This window comes from Rhineura floridana, chromosome 5 (genome assembly GCF_030035675.1).
Source record: "Rhineura floridana isolate rRhiFlo1 chromosome 5, rRhiFlo1.hap2, whole genome shotgun sequence".
NCBI lineage: Eukaryota > Metazoa > Chordata > Lepidosauria > Squamata > Rhineuridae > Rhineura > Rhineura floridana.
Window position 1 is genome coordinate 28,084,814 of NC_084484.1, and position 22,178 is coordinate 28,106,991.

The 22,178-nt window shown below is 40.4% G+C and overlaps 1 protein-coding gene across 9 annotated transcripts in view; it reads left to right on the forward strand.

Moving 5' to 3' along the window:
• The window catches only part of DZIP1 (DAZ interacting zinc finger protein 1), a 71,908-nt gene that overhangs the window by 23,523 nt on the left and 26,207 nt on the right, over positions 1–22,178 (forward strand). For 6 of the 9 annotated variants that reach the window (XM_061630092.1, XM_061630094.1, XM_061630093.1 and 3 more), the window contains 10 exons: positions 2,534–2,671; positions 3,608–3,670; positions 5,814–5,951; positions 8,390–8,441; positions 8,625–8,681; positions 13,275–13,334; positions 14,588–14,733; positions 17,027–17,219; positions 18,447–18,576; positions 21,986–22,039. In XM_061630092.1, coding sequence (XP_061486076.1) covers positions 2,534–2,671; positions 3,608–3,670; positions 5,814–5,951; positions 8,390–8,441; positions 8,625–8,681; positions 13,275–13,334; positions 14,588–14,733; positions 17,027–17,219; positions 18,447–18,576; positions 21,986–22,039 — 1,031 coding nt within the window. The remainder of the gene's footprint in view (positions 1–2,533; positions 2,672–3,607; positions 3,671–5,813; positions 5,952–8,389; positions 8,442–8,624; positions 8,682–13,274; positions 13,335–14,587; positions 14,734–17,026; positions 17,220–18,446; positions 18,577–21,985; positions 22,040–22,178) is intronic. The other 3 variants (XM_061630089.1, XM_061630091.1, XM_061630097.1) reach the window with 3 other exon arrangements.

Below are 22,178 nucleotides of genomic sequence, written 5' to 3' on the forward strand. Positions count from 1 at the left end.
GCCAGATGGCGAACTGGTACTCCATGGGAAGTTAATTTATCAGACGCCTTATGCAGATTTAGACTGCAATCCTATACATACCTGGGAGTAAGCTCCCTTGAAATGTGGGCCTTACTTCTGATTAGACATATATGATTCTGGTACTAGTAATGTACATGTGCAAGGGAATGTACATATCCAAAGGAATCAAGATTGCACCATCTCATCCCACCCTTGAATATGCTGAATGTTTACATACTGGATATCATGTTTGCATAGGACCTTGCACGTGTGGATTCAAACACTGTTGGATACTGTGACGATCCCACCTTTGGCTCCACCTGTCAGGTTCCCACCTGCTTGTGGCTACCGCCTTTCACTAGGCACCACCTCAGGAAACCACCAGTCAGGATTGTCATTTTTATTTTTTCTCACTCCGCTCTAGCACAGAGCTCTCAAGATCCCACTGCTAGACAGCAGCACCAGCCACTCCCTGTAAACAATACTACTAGAGAGTTCGCCTTAGTCTCCCTATGGCTTGTTACTTTGTGTCTGGGTGCCCTTGTTGTCCACAACCCCCCTGTATCTTTGTCTATAAAGCATACAATCCTGGGTTGCTCTGGATACTTGACGATGTTACATTTTCTTCCTTCACCGCTGCCACCATTACATACAGTTTCCCTTCAGCCTTGGTAATTACCCTGCCCTCCCTTCTGGTCTGTGTATCCCCAGCCAAGGATCAGGCTTTTGGTAAACCAATAAAAGTATTTATTTGATAACACTAGGAAATAACAAGATTGCTTTAGGAATGTTTATATACGGCTTAGGTCCAGGCTATTTATCAGACCGTATCTCCCTGTATGAGCCTGCCTGGGCCCTGAGATCCTCAGGAGAGGCCCTTCTCTCAATACCCACATCTTCTCAAGTACAACTAGTGGGGACGCGTGAGAGGGCCTTCTCGGTGGCTGCCCCTAGGCTTTGGAATTCCCTTCCTAGGGAGGTAAGAATGACCCCCTCTTTGCAGTCCTTCCGCCGACAAGCAAAGACCTTCCTATTCCAACAAGCCTTTGGAATTGAAGGCTAAGGATAGGGCGTGAAGGGTGCTGCATTGCTAATGTCTATTATATCATTTTTAAACTAGTTTGAACTTTTTTAGCTATATGTGTGTATGGTTTTAATATTGGAAATAGTTTAATCTTATTTTAATGTAGACTTTGTATGTTTTTAATTATATGTATTTTTTATCTGGAAGCCGCCATGAGTTCCAGTTTTGGAAAAATGGCGGGGTATAAATAAAGATAATAATAATAATAATAATAATAATAATAATAATAATAATAATAATAATAATAATAATAATAATAATAATAATAATAAGCGTATGGTTTCATATAGTGTCACTCTTATGTTTCCAGTTATATATATTCTGTCCAAATATCAGCCTAATAGAATCCAAACCTCCCTCAGAACTCTGTCAACTCAATCCCAACTGCCTCCCACTTCAACTTCTTTCCAATCACTCTCCTCTCAACTCCCCCACAAAACAGAACCCTAAACCAACTGTCATCCTCTCATTTATACCTTCAGCCACTCAAACGCTCAGCCAATCATCATCCAACATCCTCCCGCATTCTAGTCCATATACTCCCCCCTCTTACTCAATTCACTTGCCATATATCCCTATATAAACCCGCACTTACCATATTTACAGTTTTCAACATATAAGGACATCACAGATACACACATAGGATGCTATGCAGACATGATGTGCAACACATGGGCATTAGGTATCCCAAGGATATGGGGCTAGTACATCAAGGGTGTGGGCCTACTGGTCGTCATTCCATATTTGCAGCCTCATACCTACAAAGAGCTGAACTTGGCTTGAGACCATTTCAGTGTGGTTTTCTGGAGGTGATTTAAAAGCAAAATGAACAATAGGACTAGGTTACCGCCTGTGTGCTATAGACATGTAAGATCACTTGAATCATCTGGAGAAACTTTACTCGTGGTACTGTGCCCTAAAAATATCATGGGGCAGTGACCGGAAAACGCATTTTCCATCAATGTCCCTGGACTCTAGAATGCACTGCTTCTCTGCCATCCATGAAGCATCATACATCAGTTGCTTCAGATGTCTTGTAAAGGCATACCTGTACCTATAAAACTGGACCCTGTTGTTATTGAACTTCAATATCTCTGTTTCTCTGATACTTTTATTGTTACCACTTAAATTCTTTTAAATATTAAGCGGTTTGGAAAGGCTTTTAAATAAAGAAATGAAAAGAGGGAGCAGGTGGAAAAACAAACTGTATAACAGTAAGGAATAAATGTATTCCATCATCCAATCCCCATATTTTCTTTTATTCTGATCCATGGCCAGAAGTTAATGCAAGTCTAAGTCTGTCAATTGTAGAAAATACTGTGGTTATTTGGAAGTATTTTTTAGCAGAATACACTAGCTTCTTTACCTTTTCAAATTCCTATCCTCTAGTACTTTCTTAAAATATATATTTGGATTTTATCTTTTCCTGTTTTTCCTTTTTGTTCTTAGCAACTATTAGAAGTCAAGATGTCCAGTAATCATCTGAAATCTAATTTAGGTACATTAAAAGATATCTATGAATTTACAGAAGAGAAACATCAGAGTGCTATAGATCAGCAGGAGAAAATGCAGATTTTTGAAAAACAGGTGATTTTAACACAATTTCCAAGCACATTGCATCAAAGGTTAGTTCCCTTATTTCTAGTTTATACAAGAGAGTGCATCGACATGTACACAGTCAATACTTCAGCTGCCACCTCTGGTTGCTCAAAATAGGAAGCAGTCACAGGGCTAAGCAGTTTTTGTTTCGGAGTCGTTGATATCTTTAATCATTAATACTCTAGATTTTATTTGTTGTACCAAAAATGCAGAATGCAGGATAACAGATTCATGGGCTGGGATCTAGAGAGATGTGTTGAAGTGTTTAAGCATGCCCAGTGGGAAGTTTGATTTTTTCATTTGGGTGGCAACTCCACCGCATGCCATATCATAAACTGCTTTTGAAAGTCCCTCCACTTTAGTGAAACATGCAGTAGAACATAGAAATAATGGCTTTCTACAATTTGGCAACAGTGCCTCAGTCACGTTGGGTGCCCCCAGAGTAGTGGCAGTCTCAGAGGTAAAAAGGTTTTGTCCAAAGGCAAATTCTAGGCATATTAAGGCTACCCACATACACTTTCAGACTGTCCCTGGTGTAAACTGGGCTACACAAGCATAAAACAATCTAAGGAAGCAAAATTGTACATATAAATAAATTGAATTACTATATATTTCTCAGTTTCAGATAAACCTGTTGAACTTGCTTTCTTGCTAAAAGGAATATGGATTGATTTTTTTCACCTTGCCACTTGGCTGTGCTGACACATCATGTCCAGATTATAATGCCTGTGCAACATAACAGATTATGATGTTATGCCATAATTGCACTTGTTATGCTCCATCTTGCATGGCTTTTCTAGTGCAGCAGCTCAGTGCTTCATTCATTTATAATATGAGCTAGGTATATTTTTTTCATACATGAATTGAAATACAATTAAGGCGTATTTCCAAATTACCAAGCTTTATCTGTTATGTCTTACATAGGACACTGAGTGGAGATCTAAAGTACAAGCTCTTAAAGAAGAACATGAAAATGAAAAACGCCAGGTAAACAAGCCTGTTTGTGATTAAATAAAAAAATAGACATTGGCTTGGATCCTAAGATAAGTTAACCTAAGGAAGTTAATGGAAAGAAAGTTTCTCATCCTCACTTTCCCACTAACACTAAGGAGCTCCTTCTCTTCCTACAACATGGCATTGATCTAGGTCTCAGACCAATTACTCTTTGCAAACAGAGCTCAGTGGTAGAGCATCTGCCTTGCATGTAGAATGTCCCAGGTTCAATCCCTGGCATCTCCAGGTAGGGCTGCGAGAGACTCCTGCCTGAAATCCTGGAGAGCCACTGCAAGTCAGCATAGACAATAGTGAGCTAGATGGACCAATGGTCTGACTCAGTATAAGGTATGTTCCCGTTGTCCATTCTGTCAAGTTCTGGCCATTCAGCTCTAATAATAATGCTCTGACCAGACCCTTCTTTCGTTCATAAGGTGAATTCCTTATTCCATGGGATCCAGGAGCATCTTCTATCTTCTTTCAGCCCTAGGCTATGCCTCTGAGCAGGCCTGGTAGAAGCTAGAGGTGTGCAGAGGCCTTACAGAATATATTAAATGCACAGTGCCTTCAAACAAACTGAAAACTCTCCAGTGCCACCTCTGGAAGGTGGATTAAGGCATGCATTGTCACATTGTACAAGGCACAGCATCTACCAACGCCATTGCACATTACAGGTCACCAAGAGTCTAGCTCACTCCACAAATGCCTCTGTGTCAGAGAGATGTCAGGCTGCCACATGGCTCACAGCTGATATGCTTTTCAGGCACTAGAAAATAAGACTCCTTTGTCTCAGTAGAAGCTGCCTTTGCAAAGGGTAGATGCTCCAGCGTGTACCCCTTACCTAGTTCAGCCACTACTTCTCCCTGATTAGAATGCAGCTATGACATATCCCATTGTTGGATGCGTCCAATGCCAGACAATGGTTACCATGAAAGTTCCTTCTGTTTTGGCATACAGAGGTATCCAAGATCAAACTTTTTCCCAGTGGCAGTCATAACCAATATTTATTTATTTATTGCATTTATATCCCGCCTTTTTCTCCAGGGAGCTCAAGGTGGCATACATGGTTCTTCCCCTTGTCATTTAATCCTCACAACAACTCTGTAACGTCGGTTAGGCTGAGAGTCAGTGACTGGCCCAAGGTCACCCAGTGAACTTCATGGCTGACACAGGCCTTGGGCCTCGCTTGACACTACTTCTAACACCTTCACAAGGCCAGTATTGCCTTACCCCATAGTTTGGCCTGCTCGAACTCCTTCACTCCTTTTCTCTTTCTCTAATTATACTTCTCAAGATGCACTTTGTCTCAAAAATGGCCACAGGATAGAATTGAGGGAGGAGTCTCCTCCAGGGTTGGACTTGGTGAAGAAAACAAGGTCACATGATTCCCTGCCTTCCTGGACAAGTGCTAAAATATAAATGGATTAGTATCTTAGCACTTGTCCAGGAATGTAGAGAAGTTCCAGTTAGCAAAACCAGACGTCTCATTGGGGAGACACTCCCCCCCCCGGAGTTTTTTGGATTTCACAATGGCTTTCACATACAGCTTGCTGGAAAGTTCAGAAGATAGAGACAGTTTTAGAAACGCTTAGCAAGACAAACATGTTATGTACCAAGGTGGTTACTTAATGAATTTACTTCTAGCTCCCAGTATAACAGGGAGCTCTGTGAGGTCTTTTTCATAAAGTGATAGTTTAGTTAAGCCTAGAAGCTGATTCACCACCAAAGTTCCCATCGTTCATTTTCTTTTTGAAATAGCATCATCAAGAGTTATACACAGCTGTTTTTCTCTGTGTCATAAGAGTCTGTGTGCTCTTGGGACGTTACCACAGGAGACCAATTTTCCAAGAATGGCAGAAAGAATCATAACAGCAAGAATTAATAGATAGCAGTATCAATTTAAAAGCAAAACAAAACAGCAACCTTCAGCAAGTTATCCTTGTGTGTGCAGGTGGACGTTTTCCATTGCTTACAGAAAGGGAATTGGCCCATATGAGCAAAAGCTTTTGAGATGGAAATTTTGAATTGAAGAGAACAGAAATTAACCCAATTACCTTTATTTTAAAAAGTAGTGAAATATTGGGATGTTTCAGGTCACATTTAGCTCCATCTATTCTTCCATATTTGATTTACTCAGCTTACGTCGCAAGTTGAGAAGTACAAAACGTGTAGTGAGACTGTGAATGCAAACAACATCTTTTATAAGAAGAGAATAGAAGAGCTAGGACAGAGGCTTCAAGAGCAGCAAGATCTTATCACTACACAGAAGCACCAGGTCTGTTTGTATGATTTTGTTACATTTCAAACCCCAGAGCATAGCAAAGGATTCATTTTTTTTAGAAAAACATGAAAGATACAGAAGAATTTTCAGTGACTATATAATATTTTATCACCCCAGATGTTTTAAATTTGCTCTTGCAAACAAGAATCCAGATTTTGATAGTGTTTAGGACTGTTACAGAATGTCTTCTCCCAGTTTGCAGCCCCTTTTGGAGAGGGAAAATTGTGGAAGGACATTTTCCATTTGTGGGGTGGAGTGGGTTGAAAATTAACAAAATGCTTTAAGGAAAGGGAAATGTATTCTGCTTTGTTTTTGTCTTTTACCTTATGATCTAACTTTGCATAAAGGCTCGTTCCTATTGCGCCCCCCCCCCTTATTCAGGGAGGGAAGTAATGTACTAGCTTAGCTACATTGGCAGTTTGCTAGGCAGCAGCTGGTGTCCACCTTGTTCTAAGGAATCTCTGCATCAAATGCCCTTAGACCAAGCAGCCACCACTGCTGCCTGGCTAGCCAACCTGGTAGCTTGCTAGCTAGTACATTGCTTCCCACAGCCACCACCCAGGACAAGGAAGGGGGGGCATAGGAAGGAGTTGCTTTGTCATCCTATATCATAAGGGGAAAAATAAAGGGGATAAATCCCCCCTCCAGTTCAATGGATCAACGTGTGTCAAACTGGGTAACAGTGCATAATGTTACTGACTGATTTTGTAACATCAACTGTAACATCCCTTACATTGGCACAAAATAGCAGCTTGTAGAATTGTATTGTTGGTATGAGCACTAAGAAGTAAGGCAACCTCCTTCCTGCTGCCCATACAGGTTTGATGACATTACCTTTTTCCTAGCAGAAAGTGAGCCATCCTCCTGTGGATTAACTATCTACTTCCGTGTGCTCTAGGCAGCAAATTCTATGATTAATTTTTTCACTTCTTCCATCCTTCCTCTTTCTCCAGTTTAATTTTCTGCCTTGTGCTAAGTAGAATTCTTTCCTACCCTCCGTCTTTACTGCTAAACATTAGCTAATTTTTCCTCTTTTTTCGCTTTTCTTACTGATCATGTTAGGAGTTTTTTCTTCCCTCCTTGCTGTCTTTCACTTTTTAAAAAAAATCTGTTCTGTTTTCCACAGAGCAGAGGAGTTAGTGCTGCCTTCCGACTGTCCCCCAACCCTCTCACTTCTCTGAGCAGACATGGCACAATTTAGATGTCTGTAGAGCTCTGCACATAGACATAGACAGGATTTCATAGACAGGATAGACATTTCAGAAAGATGCTTAGTTGTTCCTTTTGTTTCATCCTAGGTCCTTAGGTCAGAAGGCAAAGCCCCTACAGACCACATGGATTAAGCATGCATAGTGTGGCATACCAGACTCAGCATCTTAGGCTTCTCAGGGAATCACAGTACATTCCACAAGGGCAACAGCGTTAGCTGCCATTGCTACTATTCAGGACATTTGCAGTGCAGTTACATGGGCTTCCTTGTCCACATTTAGAAGATGCCATAAATTGGATCTAAAAGCATCAGCGGAGGCAGCCTTTGAAAGGTGTGTGCTGCATCATGTTCCTCCACCTCAGGGATCAGTGTTCAGTTTCCCACTCTAGGCTCTGGTACATCCCACAGTAGGCTGGCTAACATTTTGCTAGGAAAATGGGACATTGGGTACTTACTATGAATGGGCCTTTTCTAGCAGAATAAGTGAGCCAGCTGTGGCCACACCCTGCATGCAGACCACTCAATACAAGCCTCATGCATCAGTCTCTGTACAGAGGGACTGTGATACTCCTTCTTTCAATAGAGTTAAGTTATAGCCACATTTAGGCTCTGTTCCTTATATAGTTTTCAGTGTTATATTTTGTATATGTACAGTATGTTGTTATAAGTTATCTGTGGTCTAGGGGGAACATCCATCTAGGCTCGAACATGAAAGTAAACTTAAGAAAACGAGGAAGGATGGAGGAAGTGATGAAAATTATTTATATGGTATCCTGCCTAGGGAAAGTGGGAAGAGAAAGTTAACCCACAGTAGGCTGGCTCACTTTATTCTGCTAGAAAAGGCCCATTCACGGTAAGCACCCAGTGTTCCATTTTTACCTTGGTTGGGCTCCCATTAAACAGGAGGAATAAAGACACCCCACCTCTCTCTCTCTTTCCATCCATTGAGCCACTGGAGCTGTCATTACTGGAATGTGTCAAAAACTCTTTCTGGGCTGCATACTCATGCATGAAGCAAGCTACTGCCTCTGTGTGCCAAGCAAGGTGGATGGAGAGGGTTTGGTGCTAGGTGCCCGGCCATAGGGGGCTCTTAGGTTAGAAGCAAAGCAACACCACCCATGTCCACATCACTGTGTCAAAATGGCAGGCATTTTAGCTAGTGCCGTTTAAAAAAACCTCATTTCTAAATCTGTTTCTATTTTTTACTTTCCCTGTATTTCAGATAGAGAAACTGGCTACAAAAAAATCAGTAGAAAGCATCAGATTGTCTGATGGTAAGTAACAACCAACAAGAAGACTTTAAAATAACCTTGCTATTATCTGCATGTTAATCATTGTTTTCTAACAAATACTTCCAAAATATACAGTAAGAAAATAATGCCTGTACTTCTAATTGCTTTGAGGAAAGTGAGAAATATAAGGATCTGTAGCTTATATCTTTTTCCTTTTCTGTTCAGTGAAAGCTTCAGCACAGAACGTTGTTCAGCCTAAATCAAGTGTATCATCCACACGTGGTAAGTTTCTGTAATAGACATGTGCATCCTTACCGATGTATTATCTTCCAGGATGGCAGTAAGTAACAACTAAATTTAATTAACAGCAATAGTTTTTTTCCATTAAACGCTCCTAAGCAATCTCAAAAAGGTCAGTATCTTGATTCACAGATGTAATTGTAACATGTAGGCATTTTATTCTGGTACAATAATTGCTTCTATTACTAGTCAAAATGGAAGGTTTTAACTTTGAATGTCAAATGCCATTGTAATAAAATTAACTTATCGGTTAACAGATTTGGAACCAAATAACCCCGGCATTAAAAATACTATATTATCAAAATTTAGGACACCAAACACAGCTGCTGAAGCATCTACTCAGTGCGCCTAATGGGAGTGCTGACCTTGAATAAATCATAATAATTGGATTGTAAAATAACAAACAACCTAATTAAGTTCTGTTTTATCTCAAGTGGTCTCTTCATTACAAAAACAAAACATTGTAAGAGTTGCTATAAAACAATGTTGATTTGAGGGCCCATTCACAAGCATTGTTTCTGGAAGCCTTTGTACCATAAATTCTGTTCGAATGTTTTATTCTTCAATATTTTGATCTGTATTTTAAAATGTGTATGTTTTAATTTTTAAGCTGTTTTGAGACCCAGATGTAAAAAGCAGGGTAAAATGTTTTTAAATTAAGCCAATAAAAATATTTATCATATGGCAACTGCAGCTTTCATATCACAGTTCAGTAGTCTGAATGGTGCAATCTTACAGATATATTTATGATTACATTGGGAGTGTTTAGATGTAATACTGCCCATAAATCATAGTTAAGCAACTTAGCATGTACGCAAGCTGTGTTCTGGTGCACATAGCTCATGCATTCCGCTCCTCCCTTCCTAGAGTGTGGAAACAACCCAATAACCATGGAGCGGTCGGTTTACTTTTATGCTCATGCATACCATAGTTGGGAAGCCAAAACCAAATCTTGACTCTCTCCAAAACAAACCTCAACCACTGGTTCAGATGTAATATTATGATTTGTTTCCCTGCTCTAGGAAGGGAGAAGCAAAGTGCTCAAGTTGCATGCCCCAGCTTGCATACAGACTCATTTGCTTAACTATGGTTTATGGCCAGCATTATGACTGAACACACCCATAGATGCAATATCTTCCAGTGGCAGCAGTCTTAGCACATCATAGTTGCCAGCTCAGCTAACTGTATCACTTGGACTTGAAAGGTCAAAAGTGAAGGGAATGTTCTTCACACTTTCAGCAATCATTTTGTAATCTTGTCCATATCCTTTGTACCTGAAGTAAATCCGTATCTGTAGAGTCAAATACTCTTTTTTGAAATTGTCTCTGTTCAGCTGATAGGATTTCTAATAATGCTTCAGTATTTCTGATAATGCTTCTGAATATACAAAGAAGAATTACCCTTTTTCAGTATTCTCAATAAGGGATCAGGGTACAATTTGGGTACTCATTTTGAACGATTTTGCTGGTCTATTTTATTTATCTCTGCAGATCTTTTCTATCCCTGTCTCTCTCTTTTCCTACCCTGTTCCATCCCTCCTGCCTTTCAAAATTATGTCCTAAAGGGGAAATCCTAATTCTTCTCATTTCTAGCAGATAAGGCTATATGACTAGTAAAGTTACAATGCATTTTTATTCAAATGAAACTGTTGAAACAGATGGCATGATATTATTGAGTGAATGTGTTTAAGATAGTATTCTAGTTTTTCTTTATTTTGTAATAAAGGAGTTTTCATCTGATATTCTGTATTGCTTTTTGGGAAACTGAGCTTAGGTAGAACACTTATCGCAGATCGGAGATCTTTTTGTCTCCTGTTGAGTTAAATGAAACACATCCATCTCAGTGTTTAACTTCAGATTTCTAGCCTATTCCAAGATTAGGGCTCAGATAAATAACAACATTAAAAATAACTGTAAGAAAACCTGTAAAATAAAAATGCCCACTATGTGTAAAACACTACTTCAAATAAAAATGCCTTATACCAGGATAAAGTGAAATAAAAACATAATCTTGGGTGCATTAAATTAATTGAAAATTAGATTTTTGGGAGAAAATTAGTCATGCCTAATTTCTGTTGAAATCAGCAGGACTTAGGTTGCAATTTTGTATCCACTTGCCTTGGAGTAAGTACCACAGAACTCAGTGGAACACACTTGTGGGTAGACATTATAGGATTGCGCTGCTACAGCAGTACTAGACATGACATGAAAGATCTATGATCTGGGAAGTGGGGCAGGGTATGTGATTGCACCTGGGGGAAGATTGCTAAGTTAACCCTTTCTTTCCGTGCTGTTTCCCTGACAGAAATTATGCCCTGAAGCAGCTGTAACGGCAATGGCATGGAGTGAAAGTGTTAAGCCCACCGCCTAATCATCTCTCTGCCTGAGCTATTTTATTTATTTATTTATTTATCATTTGATTTATATCCTGCCCTTCCTCCCAGTAGGAGCCCATGGCTGCAAACAAAAGCACTAAAAACACTTTAAAACATCATAAAAACAGACTTTAAAATATATTAAAAGAAAACATCTTTAAAAACTTTTTTTTAAAAAAAAAGTTTAAAAATATCTTTAAAAAACATTTTAAAAACATCTATTTTTTAAAAAGAAGGTTTAAAATCATGTTAAAAAGCAATTCCAACACAGACGCATACTGGGATAAGGTCTCAACTTAAAAGGCTTGTTGAAAGAGGAAGGTCTTCAGTAGGCGCCGAAAAGACAACAGAGATGGCGCCTGTCTAATATTTAAGGGGAGGGAATTCCAAAGGGTAGATGCCACTACACTAAAGGTCCGTTTCCTATGTTGTGCAGAACAGACCTCCTGATAAGATGGTATTTGCAGGAGGCCCTCACCCGCAGAACGCAGTGATTGATTAGGTATGTAAGGGGTAAGATGATCTTTCGGGTATCCTGATCCCAAGTTGTATAGGTGTTTGTACACCAAAACTTGAACCTTGAACTTAGCCTAGTAGCTAATAGGCAGCCAGTGCAATTCTTTCAGCAGCGGCATGACATGTTGGCAATACCTTGCCCCAGTGAGCAGTCTCACAGCCACATTTTGCATCAGCTGCAGCTTCCAGAACAACCTCAAGGGTAGCCCCACATAAAGTGCATTACAGTAATCAGCCTGGAGGTTACCAGTGCATGGACAACAGTGGTCAGGTTTTCTAGGTCCAGAAATGGCTGCAGCTGTCTTACCAGCCAAAGCTGGTAAAAGGCACTACTAGCCACTGAGGTCAGCTGGACCTCCAGAAACAAAGATGGATCCAGGAGCATCCCCAGACTATGGACCTGCTCTTTCAGAGGGAGTATGACCCCATCCAAAGCAGGCAACTGACTAATTATCTGTACTCGGGAACCAGCAACCCACAGTGCCTCTGTCTTGCTAGGATTCAGACTCAGTTTATTGGCCCTCATCCAGCCCACCACCAAGTCCAGGCAGCTGTCGAGGGCTTGTACGGCCTCTCCTGATTCAGATGTGACAGAAATAGAGCTGGGTATCGTCAGCTTACTGACCACTCAGCCAAACCCCCTCGGCAAACTTTAATAAGCCAAGACGAGAAAGGGTCGAGAGGACATGTTGCTAGACACAGTGTTGCAGGCACCTTGTCCACATCATCAGGCCACATCAACTGAAACCATTCCCAAGAAGTTGCAGCAGACGTTGCACTGGACACCTCATTGGGGACTACAGTAGATGTGGATGGGGCATCAAGATTGTTACAGAGGCAAGCAACTTTACCCTCAAAGTGCCTTGCAAACAATTCACAATTTAGACCAAACAATTTAGACCAAAGGGTCTAAAACGCCATTTGCTGGAGTTGATGAGAGCGTTCTTGGATGTGATGCTGAGAACCTCCAAGCATCTCAGGGAACATTCACAGATGTCACATGACAACCATGGGGCTCTCCCAACACATGTGACAGGTCACACTGTGGACCTTGTAGTATTAGCCAGATGGAGGATGATAATCTGAGAGTCTCTGATTTCTTGCTGGCTTCCTTGCAATGGTTAGATCACTTCCTAGTGAGGCTTAAACTTAGAGTGAGTGACTGCCTTCACATACTTTTCTCCCTCCCTCCAAAACTTCTGGTTCAGGAGTTACCCTATGTATGATGAGTATGTGGAAGTAGGGAAGAAGCCCAGAAGCCTACGACCTAAGAGCTATATCATCACACATGGGTGTAAGAGGGGAAAGTGCCAGGTAGGTGCAGAGTGATGGCCTCCTTTGTTCTAATACTAAAGACCTATTTTCCATCTGCTCTGCTTGCAGATGAGGTTGAGAAACCCAACTGCAGCTGAATATGGTGGAAAATATTTCACTCCCTCCATGTATCAATAGTTGCAGATAATAGCACATGCTAATCTAACCATGTCATTGTAATTTGTATAAACTTATGTCATGAGTAAATTTTACTAAGCTTTGAAGTTAGTGAATCAGAAGATAAATAATCAAATGCAGTAACTCCATGTAATCTTCTGCATAATTTTCACCCTTTGAAGCTTTATCTTGACCTACTTCTGCCCTGTTTGTCTGTCTTTCTGTCTGCTGTTCCTCTGTTTCCTCATTATTAGAACAGGCTCTTTTGGTGCACATGCTGGAGCCCATAGAGGAGCTTCCAGAGGATGAAAAAGGTAATGATAGGACCGATCAAAGCTTCTGTGGCCTACAGTGGTAAATGCTTTACTAGGAATACATATGTACACATTTATGTGTTTTCCAAAGCATTGTCATCTAGACTTCAAACTTGTTTTATAGCAAGGTAGATAAAGTTTCCAAGCCATATACAGGCATTTCTATAGAACCAGGCACCACAATATTTCCACCATCACTTCTCCAAAAGCAATCTTGTCCTGTCGCTTGGCCATCCCCCTTGTCCAATAACTTCCTCCATCCATCTCCCTGAGAAGTTGGTTCCCACCCTTCCCACAGCTCCTGTCCTCATGATGATGTAAAATTGTGTGCAACTCTGAATATACAGGTACTTTCATTTTCATATAGTGTGGAATTGAGAGGGCCAAGGGAGAGCCTGCTTATTACAGCTGTTTCCAGACCATAAGAGTTTAATTTTAGGGTCTTCCTCCCAGATGAAAGTTCATAACCAAATCCAGTTATCATCTTAGCCTGCACCTTTTCACTTTATTACCGGGGTAACCAACTTATTACCAGGGGTAGCCAATATGGTATCCTCCGGGTGTTCTTGGACACAGCTACCATCATCCCTTGCCTTTGGCTATTATTATTATTATTATTAGTTGTAGTGGGAGTAGTAGTAGTAGTAAATTTATATCCTGCCCTTCCTCCCAGTAGGAGCCCAGGGCAGCAAACAAAAACACTAAAACACTCTAAAACATCATAAGAACAAACTTTAAAATATATTAAAAGAAAACATCTTTAAAAATGTCTTTTTTTAAAAGCTTTAAAAACATCTTAAAAAGCAATTCCAACACATGTGCCGGCTGCATCATGTTGGCTACCCCTGTTCTTTCAGTGCCTTTCTTGCCTATGCTGGTGAAGTGTTTCAGGAGGAGTAGGGTCGACAGACAAGGCTTGCCTGCACAGATACCTGGAACATAATAAATTGCTATGATTCTTGTTCGTGTTACTCCGGGAACTCTTCCCAGCAAATAAAGTTTTTTATTTTTATCCTCACACAAACATGTGAGATGAGAGGTTGTAACTTGCCCAGTAATCTTGATGGCCAAGCAGTGATCAGAGCTTTGATTTTCCACAGTCAGACTAAATGCTATCCAAATTGAAAAGCCAGAATTAATCAGGCAAAAATACCTCATAATATGCTTATGCTTATGAACATAATACGTTTCAAGAAGGTTTTTACATTGATATTGTGAAGTACTTGTAAAGAAAAATGCCTCTTCTGTTTCAGAAACAGAGAAACGTGAGCCCAAAGCAGGGAAGAATAAGCACCATCCAATACATTCTTTGAAGAGCAATTCTTCTTTGACAAGGGAGCTGAGGGTTGTTCTGGAGCAGGCCCTGGCAGAGAAGTTGGAGTCCTTGGGAATTAAATCAGTAAGGCCACTTTAAAGTATTTCAGTATGTGGTAGGAATATACTTCTCTCTTTCCTTTGTTCCTTAACTTTACTGCATTTGTTGTCACATGTATACATACACACGTTGGTTATACTTTCCCTTGAGGGAAATATTTATTTATTTACTTACTTAGAGTCTTTGTACCCCACTCTTCAGCCAGAAAGGTTCTCAGAGTGGCTTTACACACAACCAATTCGTACAGAACAGTCCCTGCCGCAGGCTAACAATCTAAAAACACGAAACACAAGGGGAAAGGGGCAGGGAGGGGAAAGGGAAAAAAGGAAACTCAGGCTCCAATTCTTAAACAGTAGTCATAATGACCAGCCAACATAGAAACACTTCAGGAGTAGGAGGTGCCTGATAGAGCTGGTCTTTCAGCAGAGTTGGTGGAATAAGCCCTGCTTATCCCCATAAGACAGACTGGGGAGAAATTGCCATACTTTCCATGTAGATCTACTGAGAGAGAGAGCAGAGGGGAACAGTTAAGGGCAACTCAGTACAACAGAAGTTAAGAACTTTTAAATTCTACTCATTTCTGTTGAAAAGAGTTAAGACACATGCTTGCCAATGTCCTTGAAATCAGCTGCTGTATTCACATGTCAGAATAAGCCATAAACTATGGCTTACCGTGTATGAATGAATTGTGCCCCCTTTATCCTCCTTGCTAATGTATGGAGAAAACAACCCATGATCCTTGGATTTCTGTTACGTCTGAATTGGGGATTGTGGTTTGTTTCCCTAAAACAAAACAAAAAACTATTGGTAAACCAAGAACAAACCTTGGCCTATCATATTGGTTTCTTTGGAGCCGACGTAACGCTAATCCCTTGTGTAGAAGTAATGCTAAACCAGGAATCATGGTTTGTTTCTCTCCCAGTGTGAGCAAGGAGGAGTGACGTGGGCACAATTCGCTATGCATGGTTTATGGCTTACCATGACTTGTGAACGTGGCCAGTGAGTCATCAGCTTGCTTAATTTGGCCTGGATTTTGCATATTAAGTACAAATCTTGAGAAGGAGGTAGTAATGCCGCCCTGGGCTCCTGCTGGGAGGTTGGGCGGGATATCAATCAAATAATAAATAAATAGATAAATAAATAGAGTGAGAAAATCTGTTTAGTTTATAAAGAGAATTTCAGATATGGAGAGTGGTTTAGAAAGAGTGCACAAAAATTTACCCTACTGAGCAAGACATCTCAGATGTCTAAAAAAACCTTTAAAAACTTAAAAACTAAATCCTAATCATTCAAAAGAAAACTGGTCTAAAGGAGGGAAGCAAGATTATGAGTATAAAAAGCTATTTCTTTCTCTAAAGGAAGAAGAAAATATACACATTTTAAAATAACTTTCCAGGCAGACTCTGAAGACAAACTTCAAAAGTTCTAGTTTGTCTATCAGAAATAATACAATTAAAATGGATTTCTTATTTTTAAGAAGTGTGATTAAAATCCATAGAGCATCATTTAATAAAAAGCAAATTTCATTTGTATTTTTTAAAAACCCAAATATAGAATAAGATTTTGGATAATAAAGATACTGGGAATAATGCTCCATATATTTGGAAAAATCACATGTGGGTGAGGATAGCTTCAGTGCCACTGAATAAGAATTTGCTTGATACTTGTGTTTTCCCCAAGTTAAGATATGTCATCAAAAAGTTCAACCACTTGAAACTTTTTTTTAATCTTTTAGTAAATAACTACTTGTTATCTCAGCCAGAGTTAGCAGTGCATTTGGAGTAATCACATCAGGTGCTGGTTGCTTCTCAGTAAAATATATCTGCCCAATCACAGTAAAGCTGATCTCAATCCTTTCCAGGTAGAATACTTAGTCATGTGATCTCTCTTGAAACACCCTCACACAGCCAAGCCTGTGAACAGGAAAACTGATTTTTCCTTTGTGTCCTGCAGTGACTTTTATAAAAGACAAAATGCCTACACCAGAGGTGGGGAATCTTTTTTCTGTTGAGGGTTGCATTACCTCAGGTTACATCGAGGGTATCTGTCAGGGACTTGAACAAAAAGTGGGCAGAGCCACCCCCACTCTCTCTCCCCGTCTCTCTTTCCCTCCCTTAGACACTGAACACAGCAGTTCAAATCCTCATCATGTAGGGTCTACACAAAGGCAGCATCCTTCCAAAGGATAATTTGTGTGCTTTTCAAATATATCTCTCTGAAAATGGGAAGCAGAATTGGGTTTTTTTTAAATAGTAATTTTTAACTTTTGAAGTATTACGTTTGCTGTATATTAAATGCAATGTTTCATCTTCTGCAGGGAGTTCATGGTATCCCAAGTGATCATTTCAGCAGGGTCTTAACATCTGTTGCATCTGCTAGAGAAGAGAGAATGAAACAAATTCCAGACATTCAACATATTCGAGAGCAACTCGAGCAGCAAGTCAGCTTTAGAGTTTTAGAAAGAGCTTCTTGCAGCAGACTTCTTTCCAGCCTTCATCTTTCTCCAGAAGGTGTGATAACCCATTAATTGATGAACAATTTACATCTTGGTGCCAATGCTCTTGAGGGCAGTTAACGGAGGCAACGTATGGACCAGAAAACTGGCCCATGGCACATGGAACGCTGATCAAAGAAGAGCAGATACGAGTTTGTATCTTTCTTAGAATCTGTCCAGATCTCCTTAAGCAAGTCTTTATTGCTGCTTTATAGCCCTAATGTTGAACACATTCTCTGATACAAGATATCTGTGTAAACCATTATCAGTAATCACAGATTTAGTTAACAATTTTTATCTTTAAGGACTACATGTTCTTTTATTGGTAATTGATACCTCTGTGTCCTTAGCTGCTTTGTCATGTGTAACTCCTCCTCCTTTCTTGTAAATAAAAGGTGGAAACTTCACAGACTGATTACCTGAACAGTAATACATTAGTACTGGCAGGTTGGGTGTTATGTTGCCGCTACACATTATTTATTTATTAGATTTATATCCCACTTTCCTCCCAGTAGGAGCCCAGGGTGGCATTATGCAATGTCCTGCTCAGGCTTGGGGGCCAGAGGGCATTTTTCTGGCTCAGGATGTATGTCATGTCTCTTTTGTGAAATTTATATAGGAAACAAAGTTATTAACATTTATTGTGAGCACATTATTATTATACCCCAACTTTTTGTGGTGGTTGTTTTTTAAAAAAACCCCACACACTCAAGATTTACAGTGTGAAAATGGAAAACAATCAATAGCAAACACACACACACACCCTAAAATGAAATAATTAAAAAACAGTGACAGACAGAAAAATGCAAGGAAACGAGAAGTTAAAAAAGCCAATTGCCTGCTGAAAATATCTTCATGAGATGATGATGGATAATCAAGGAAGAAGCCATGCAATAATCTGTACATTGGGCAGTATTCAGCTAAATAGTTGCACTAGCACAACAGGATTTCCTCCTCTCCTCCCACCTCTGTACATCCCATGCTGTCTTAAATCTGCTCCAGAGGGTTGGGGAAACCCCAGAACAGATTGGGGGCAGGGGATGGGAGAATGTTCCATTGCACAAGGAGAAATCCTTGCACAAAACAGATTGTTCACCTTAGCACTATGTTGAATATAATCCTATTAGATACAATTCACCTTGCAAAATGGAGATTATATCTCTTTTTCTTGTTTTCAGTAGCCTGTAGTGTTTCTTTTGGACTATCTATGTTTTGAGTAATTATAATCTGCATTGCATTACAGCTAAGCAAAGGGAAGCTCACTTGGGAGGTTCACTCTCAACAGTGTTACACAAACCAGCAAAACGTTCTTCAGTTGCCAAACGCCCATCCGTACAAAGACCAATCACCTCTGAAAACACATCTACACCAAAGTAAGAGGAACCTTTCAGTAAAGTTTTGTTTAGGTGTTTTGAGTTTTTAGGGTTGTTTTTGTTATTGTCAGTGGCCTTGTGGGCCTATGTGTTGGAGCACCCAGATGTGCACATACAGTAGGGCCCTGCTTTATGGCACTTCGCTTTACGGCACTTCACTAATGCGGCGGTCTCAATTGGATGTGTCATGCCAGCTTGCCCAGGCCTGCAACTAAGATGGCTGCAGAGCAAGGAATTGTGGGGTTTTCCCCTTTTGATAATTCTTTTGATAGCCTGAGATCCTTAAAGGTTAACAACTGGTTTTGCTCACAGGCCTGAGTTGGCAGTTTTACAGCCTCAGCTGAAGATGATTACAAGGCCCGGCTAACACCTTGTTATCAGCAAAGTGCCTGGTTCCATCAAGGCCATAAACCTTGGGAAGTTTCAGGGAGGATGAGCCGTATAGCCAGGAAACATGAGTTTTTTCATCTCATTGTGACGCCCTTGATTGGTTAAGAACAAAAGAAGAGCCTGCTGGATCAGGCCAGTAGCCCATCTAGTCCAGCATCCTGTTCTCACAGTGGCCAACCAGGTGCCTGGGGGAAGCCCGCAAGCAGGACCCGAGTGCAAGAACACTCTCCCTATCTGAGGCTTCCAGCAACTGGTTTTCAGAAGCATGCTGCCTCTGACTAGGGTGGCACAGCACAGCCATCATGGCTAGTAGCCATTGATAGCCCTGTCCTCCATGAATTTGTCCAATCCTCTTTTAAAGCCATCCAAGCTGGCGGCCATTACTGCATCTTGTGGGAGCAAATTCCATAGTTTAACTATGCACTGAGTAAAGAAGTACTTCCTTTTATCTGTCCTGAATCTTCCGACATTCAGCTTCTTTGAATGTCCACGAGTTCTAGTATTATGAGAGAGGGAGAAGAACTTTTCTCTATCCACTTTCTCAATGCCATGCATAATTTTATACACTTCTATCATGTCTCCTCTGACCCGCCTTTTCTCTAAACTAAAAAGCCCCAAATGCTGCAACCTTTCCTCGTAAGGGAGTCGCTCCATCCCCTTGATCATTCTGGTTGCCCTCTTCTGAACCTTTTCCAACTCTAGAATATCCTTTTTGAGATGAGGTGACCAGAGCTGTACACAGTATTCCAAATGCGGCCGCACCATAGATTTATACAACGGCATTATGATATCGGCTGTTTTATTTTCAATACCTTTCCTAATGATCCCTAGCATGGAATTTGCCTTTTTCACAGCTGCCGCACACTGGGTCGACATTTTCATCGTGCTGTCCACTACAACCCCGAGGTCTCTCTCCTGCTCGGTCACCGCCAGTTCAGACCCCATGAGCGTATATGTGAAATTAAGATTTTTTGCTCCAATATGCATAATTTTACACTTGTTTATATTGAACTGCATTTGCCATTTTCCCACCCATTCACTCAGTTTGGAGAGGTCTTTTTGGAGCTCTTTGCAATCCCTTTTTGTTTTAACAACCCTGAATTGCCTCCGGCTGTTGCTAAGGCTTTGCCATAAGTATGGGGAAGGAAATCTAAGTTTAGTTCCTCTTTGGGGTTCCATCATGCCTACCTGATATGACCCAGTTAGGATCCATCTTACCATCAGCTATCCTGACCTATGTTTCTCTGAGGGGGAGAAGGCTATTCATCTACAAGTCTCTTAGTTCTGTAAGTATAGAACAGGCTAGTTAGACTTTGTTATTTTGTTTTGTGACTGAACTCTCCTAAGTATTCTATTGTACCTTGCCCCTTTGGGTGTGGTCTTTAAGGAATTATTTTGCTGCTAAACCTTGTGCACCTCTTGTACGCCTTTTTACCTTTTTGTACTTCTATTCTTCTACTTTTTTATTCTTTAATAAACTTTAATTCTATTACCAGTGTGTGTTCATTTCACGAGGAGTAGAAAAAAGGAGGGGTGCGAACCCTGAATGCCAAAGGAATTTACTTGATTGCTCCAGTATAGTAATTTCGCACCTGTATATAAAGCTTTTAGCAACTATCATCCCCTGATGAAAGCCCTTGATGGGCTGAAACACGTTGGGCATTTTATATTATAAGCTACTTCTTCTAAGAAAAGATACAATAAACATATTGATACTCCCTCCTTTGGCATTCAGGGTTTGCACCCCTCCTTTTTTCTACACATCATTGTATGCCTTCCACCTTCCTTTCTACTCGCATTTCACAAGGAGGCCAGTCCTGAATTCAGTCCTTGCCATCGACCACAACTACCGTGTAAAATTGGAGTGTTTTGCCTGAGGCTTTTAGGAGCAAGGAGTGTACCTTGGCTCTTGCCCTGTAAAAGCCCTGGTGGGTGACTGGGCTCTGGATTCCCCTTCGGCTCAAAGTGGCTAACCAGTAAGAAGGGTGGTGGCAGTTGACTACCTTGCAAGGTTGTTGTGAGCGTGCACAGCCTTAGCAAAGAAGGATATTTGCCAGGATCAGTTGCCCTGGAGTGGGAATTGACTCCTAGGAGGGTACCCCCGGGCTTCCATTACAAGACGCAATTAAATTAAAGCCCCACTCATACGGCCCTTGTTCTGCTTTTACAGCGGTTTTCGGGTGTCGCGTGCCATTCTATTCAGTGAGTTCCACTTTTCAGCGGGGGTCCAGAATGAGTGGGGCCCTACTGGTATTACACTTATGCTAAGGGAACTACAGTGGTTGCTGATCAGCCATGATCCAAGTCTTGTTACTAACATAGAAAGCCCCGAACAATTTAGGGCCAGGTTACCTGAAATACCACCTGCCCCTCTTTAAACCTGTAAGATTGCTTATGTCATCTGGAGAAATTTTAGTCATGGCACCACACTCTATAGAATATCATAGGGCAGTGTCCCAAAAATGGACATTTTCTGCCATTGTCCCTTACTGTGGAATGTCCTTCCCACTGCCATACATGAAGCATCATCTATAAGTTGCTTCAGACATCTTGAGAAGACTTCTCTTTCTGCCCAGGCTTTCCCTGACCAATAAGATTTGGATCCTGATAATTCTGAATCCCTGTTTTTATCTGGTTTGTTTATAATACTGTGTTTTTATGATTGTTTATTGTTTTATGTTATTGTTGTACACCGTTTAAGGATTTCAAAATATTAAGTATTTTATTAATGCTTTTAACTAAAAATATATAAAATGAGAAACAAACGAAGGGAAATATTCATTTGTTTCCTATGACCCTTCAAAAGTTTCATTTAGCATGTTCTTTTAGCAGAATATTGAGACTATCATCCTTCTGCAGGGAGGAGAACAATGAAAAAGTGTTCATAACATTGTTTTAATGTATTTATGACATTTATAAACCACTAATATAAAACTAATTGATCAAAGCAACTATATCTGCAGTATATTGAACATATTGGATAACAAAAGCTGCAAATTGTTTTTATTGTTTCTTCCAGAAGCAAGAAAAGTGTTTTGGGAGTTGGAATTCCTAGAAAGCCACATAGTATTACGTAAGTCTTCAGTTTGGTTTTATGCTTCGGGCTGGGTGTGGCTGCACTAGAACCCTCAAATTCTGAACATTAATTAAATAATGCAAAAAAGAAATGTAAAATTGTATATATACCACTTGACAGAAGATTGAGATTTGCC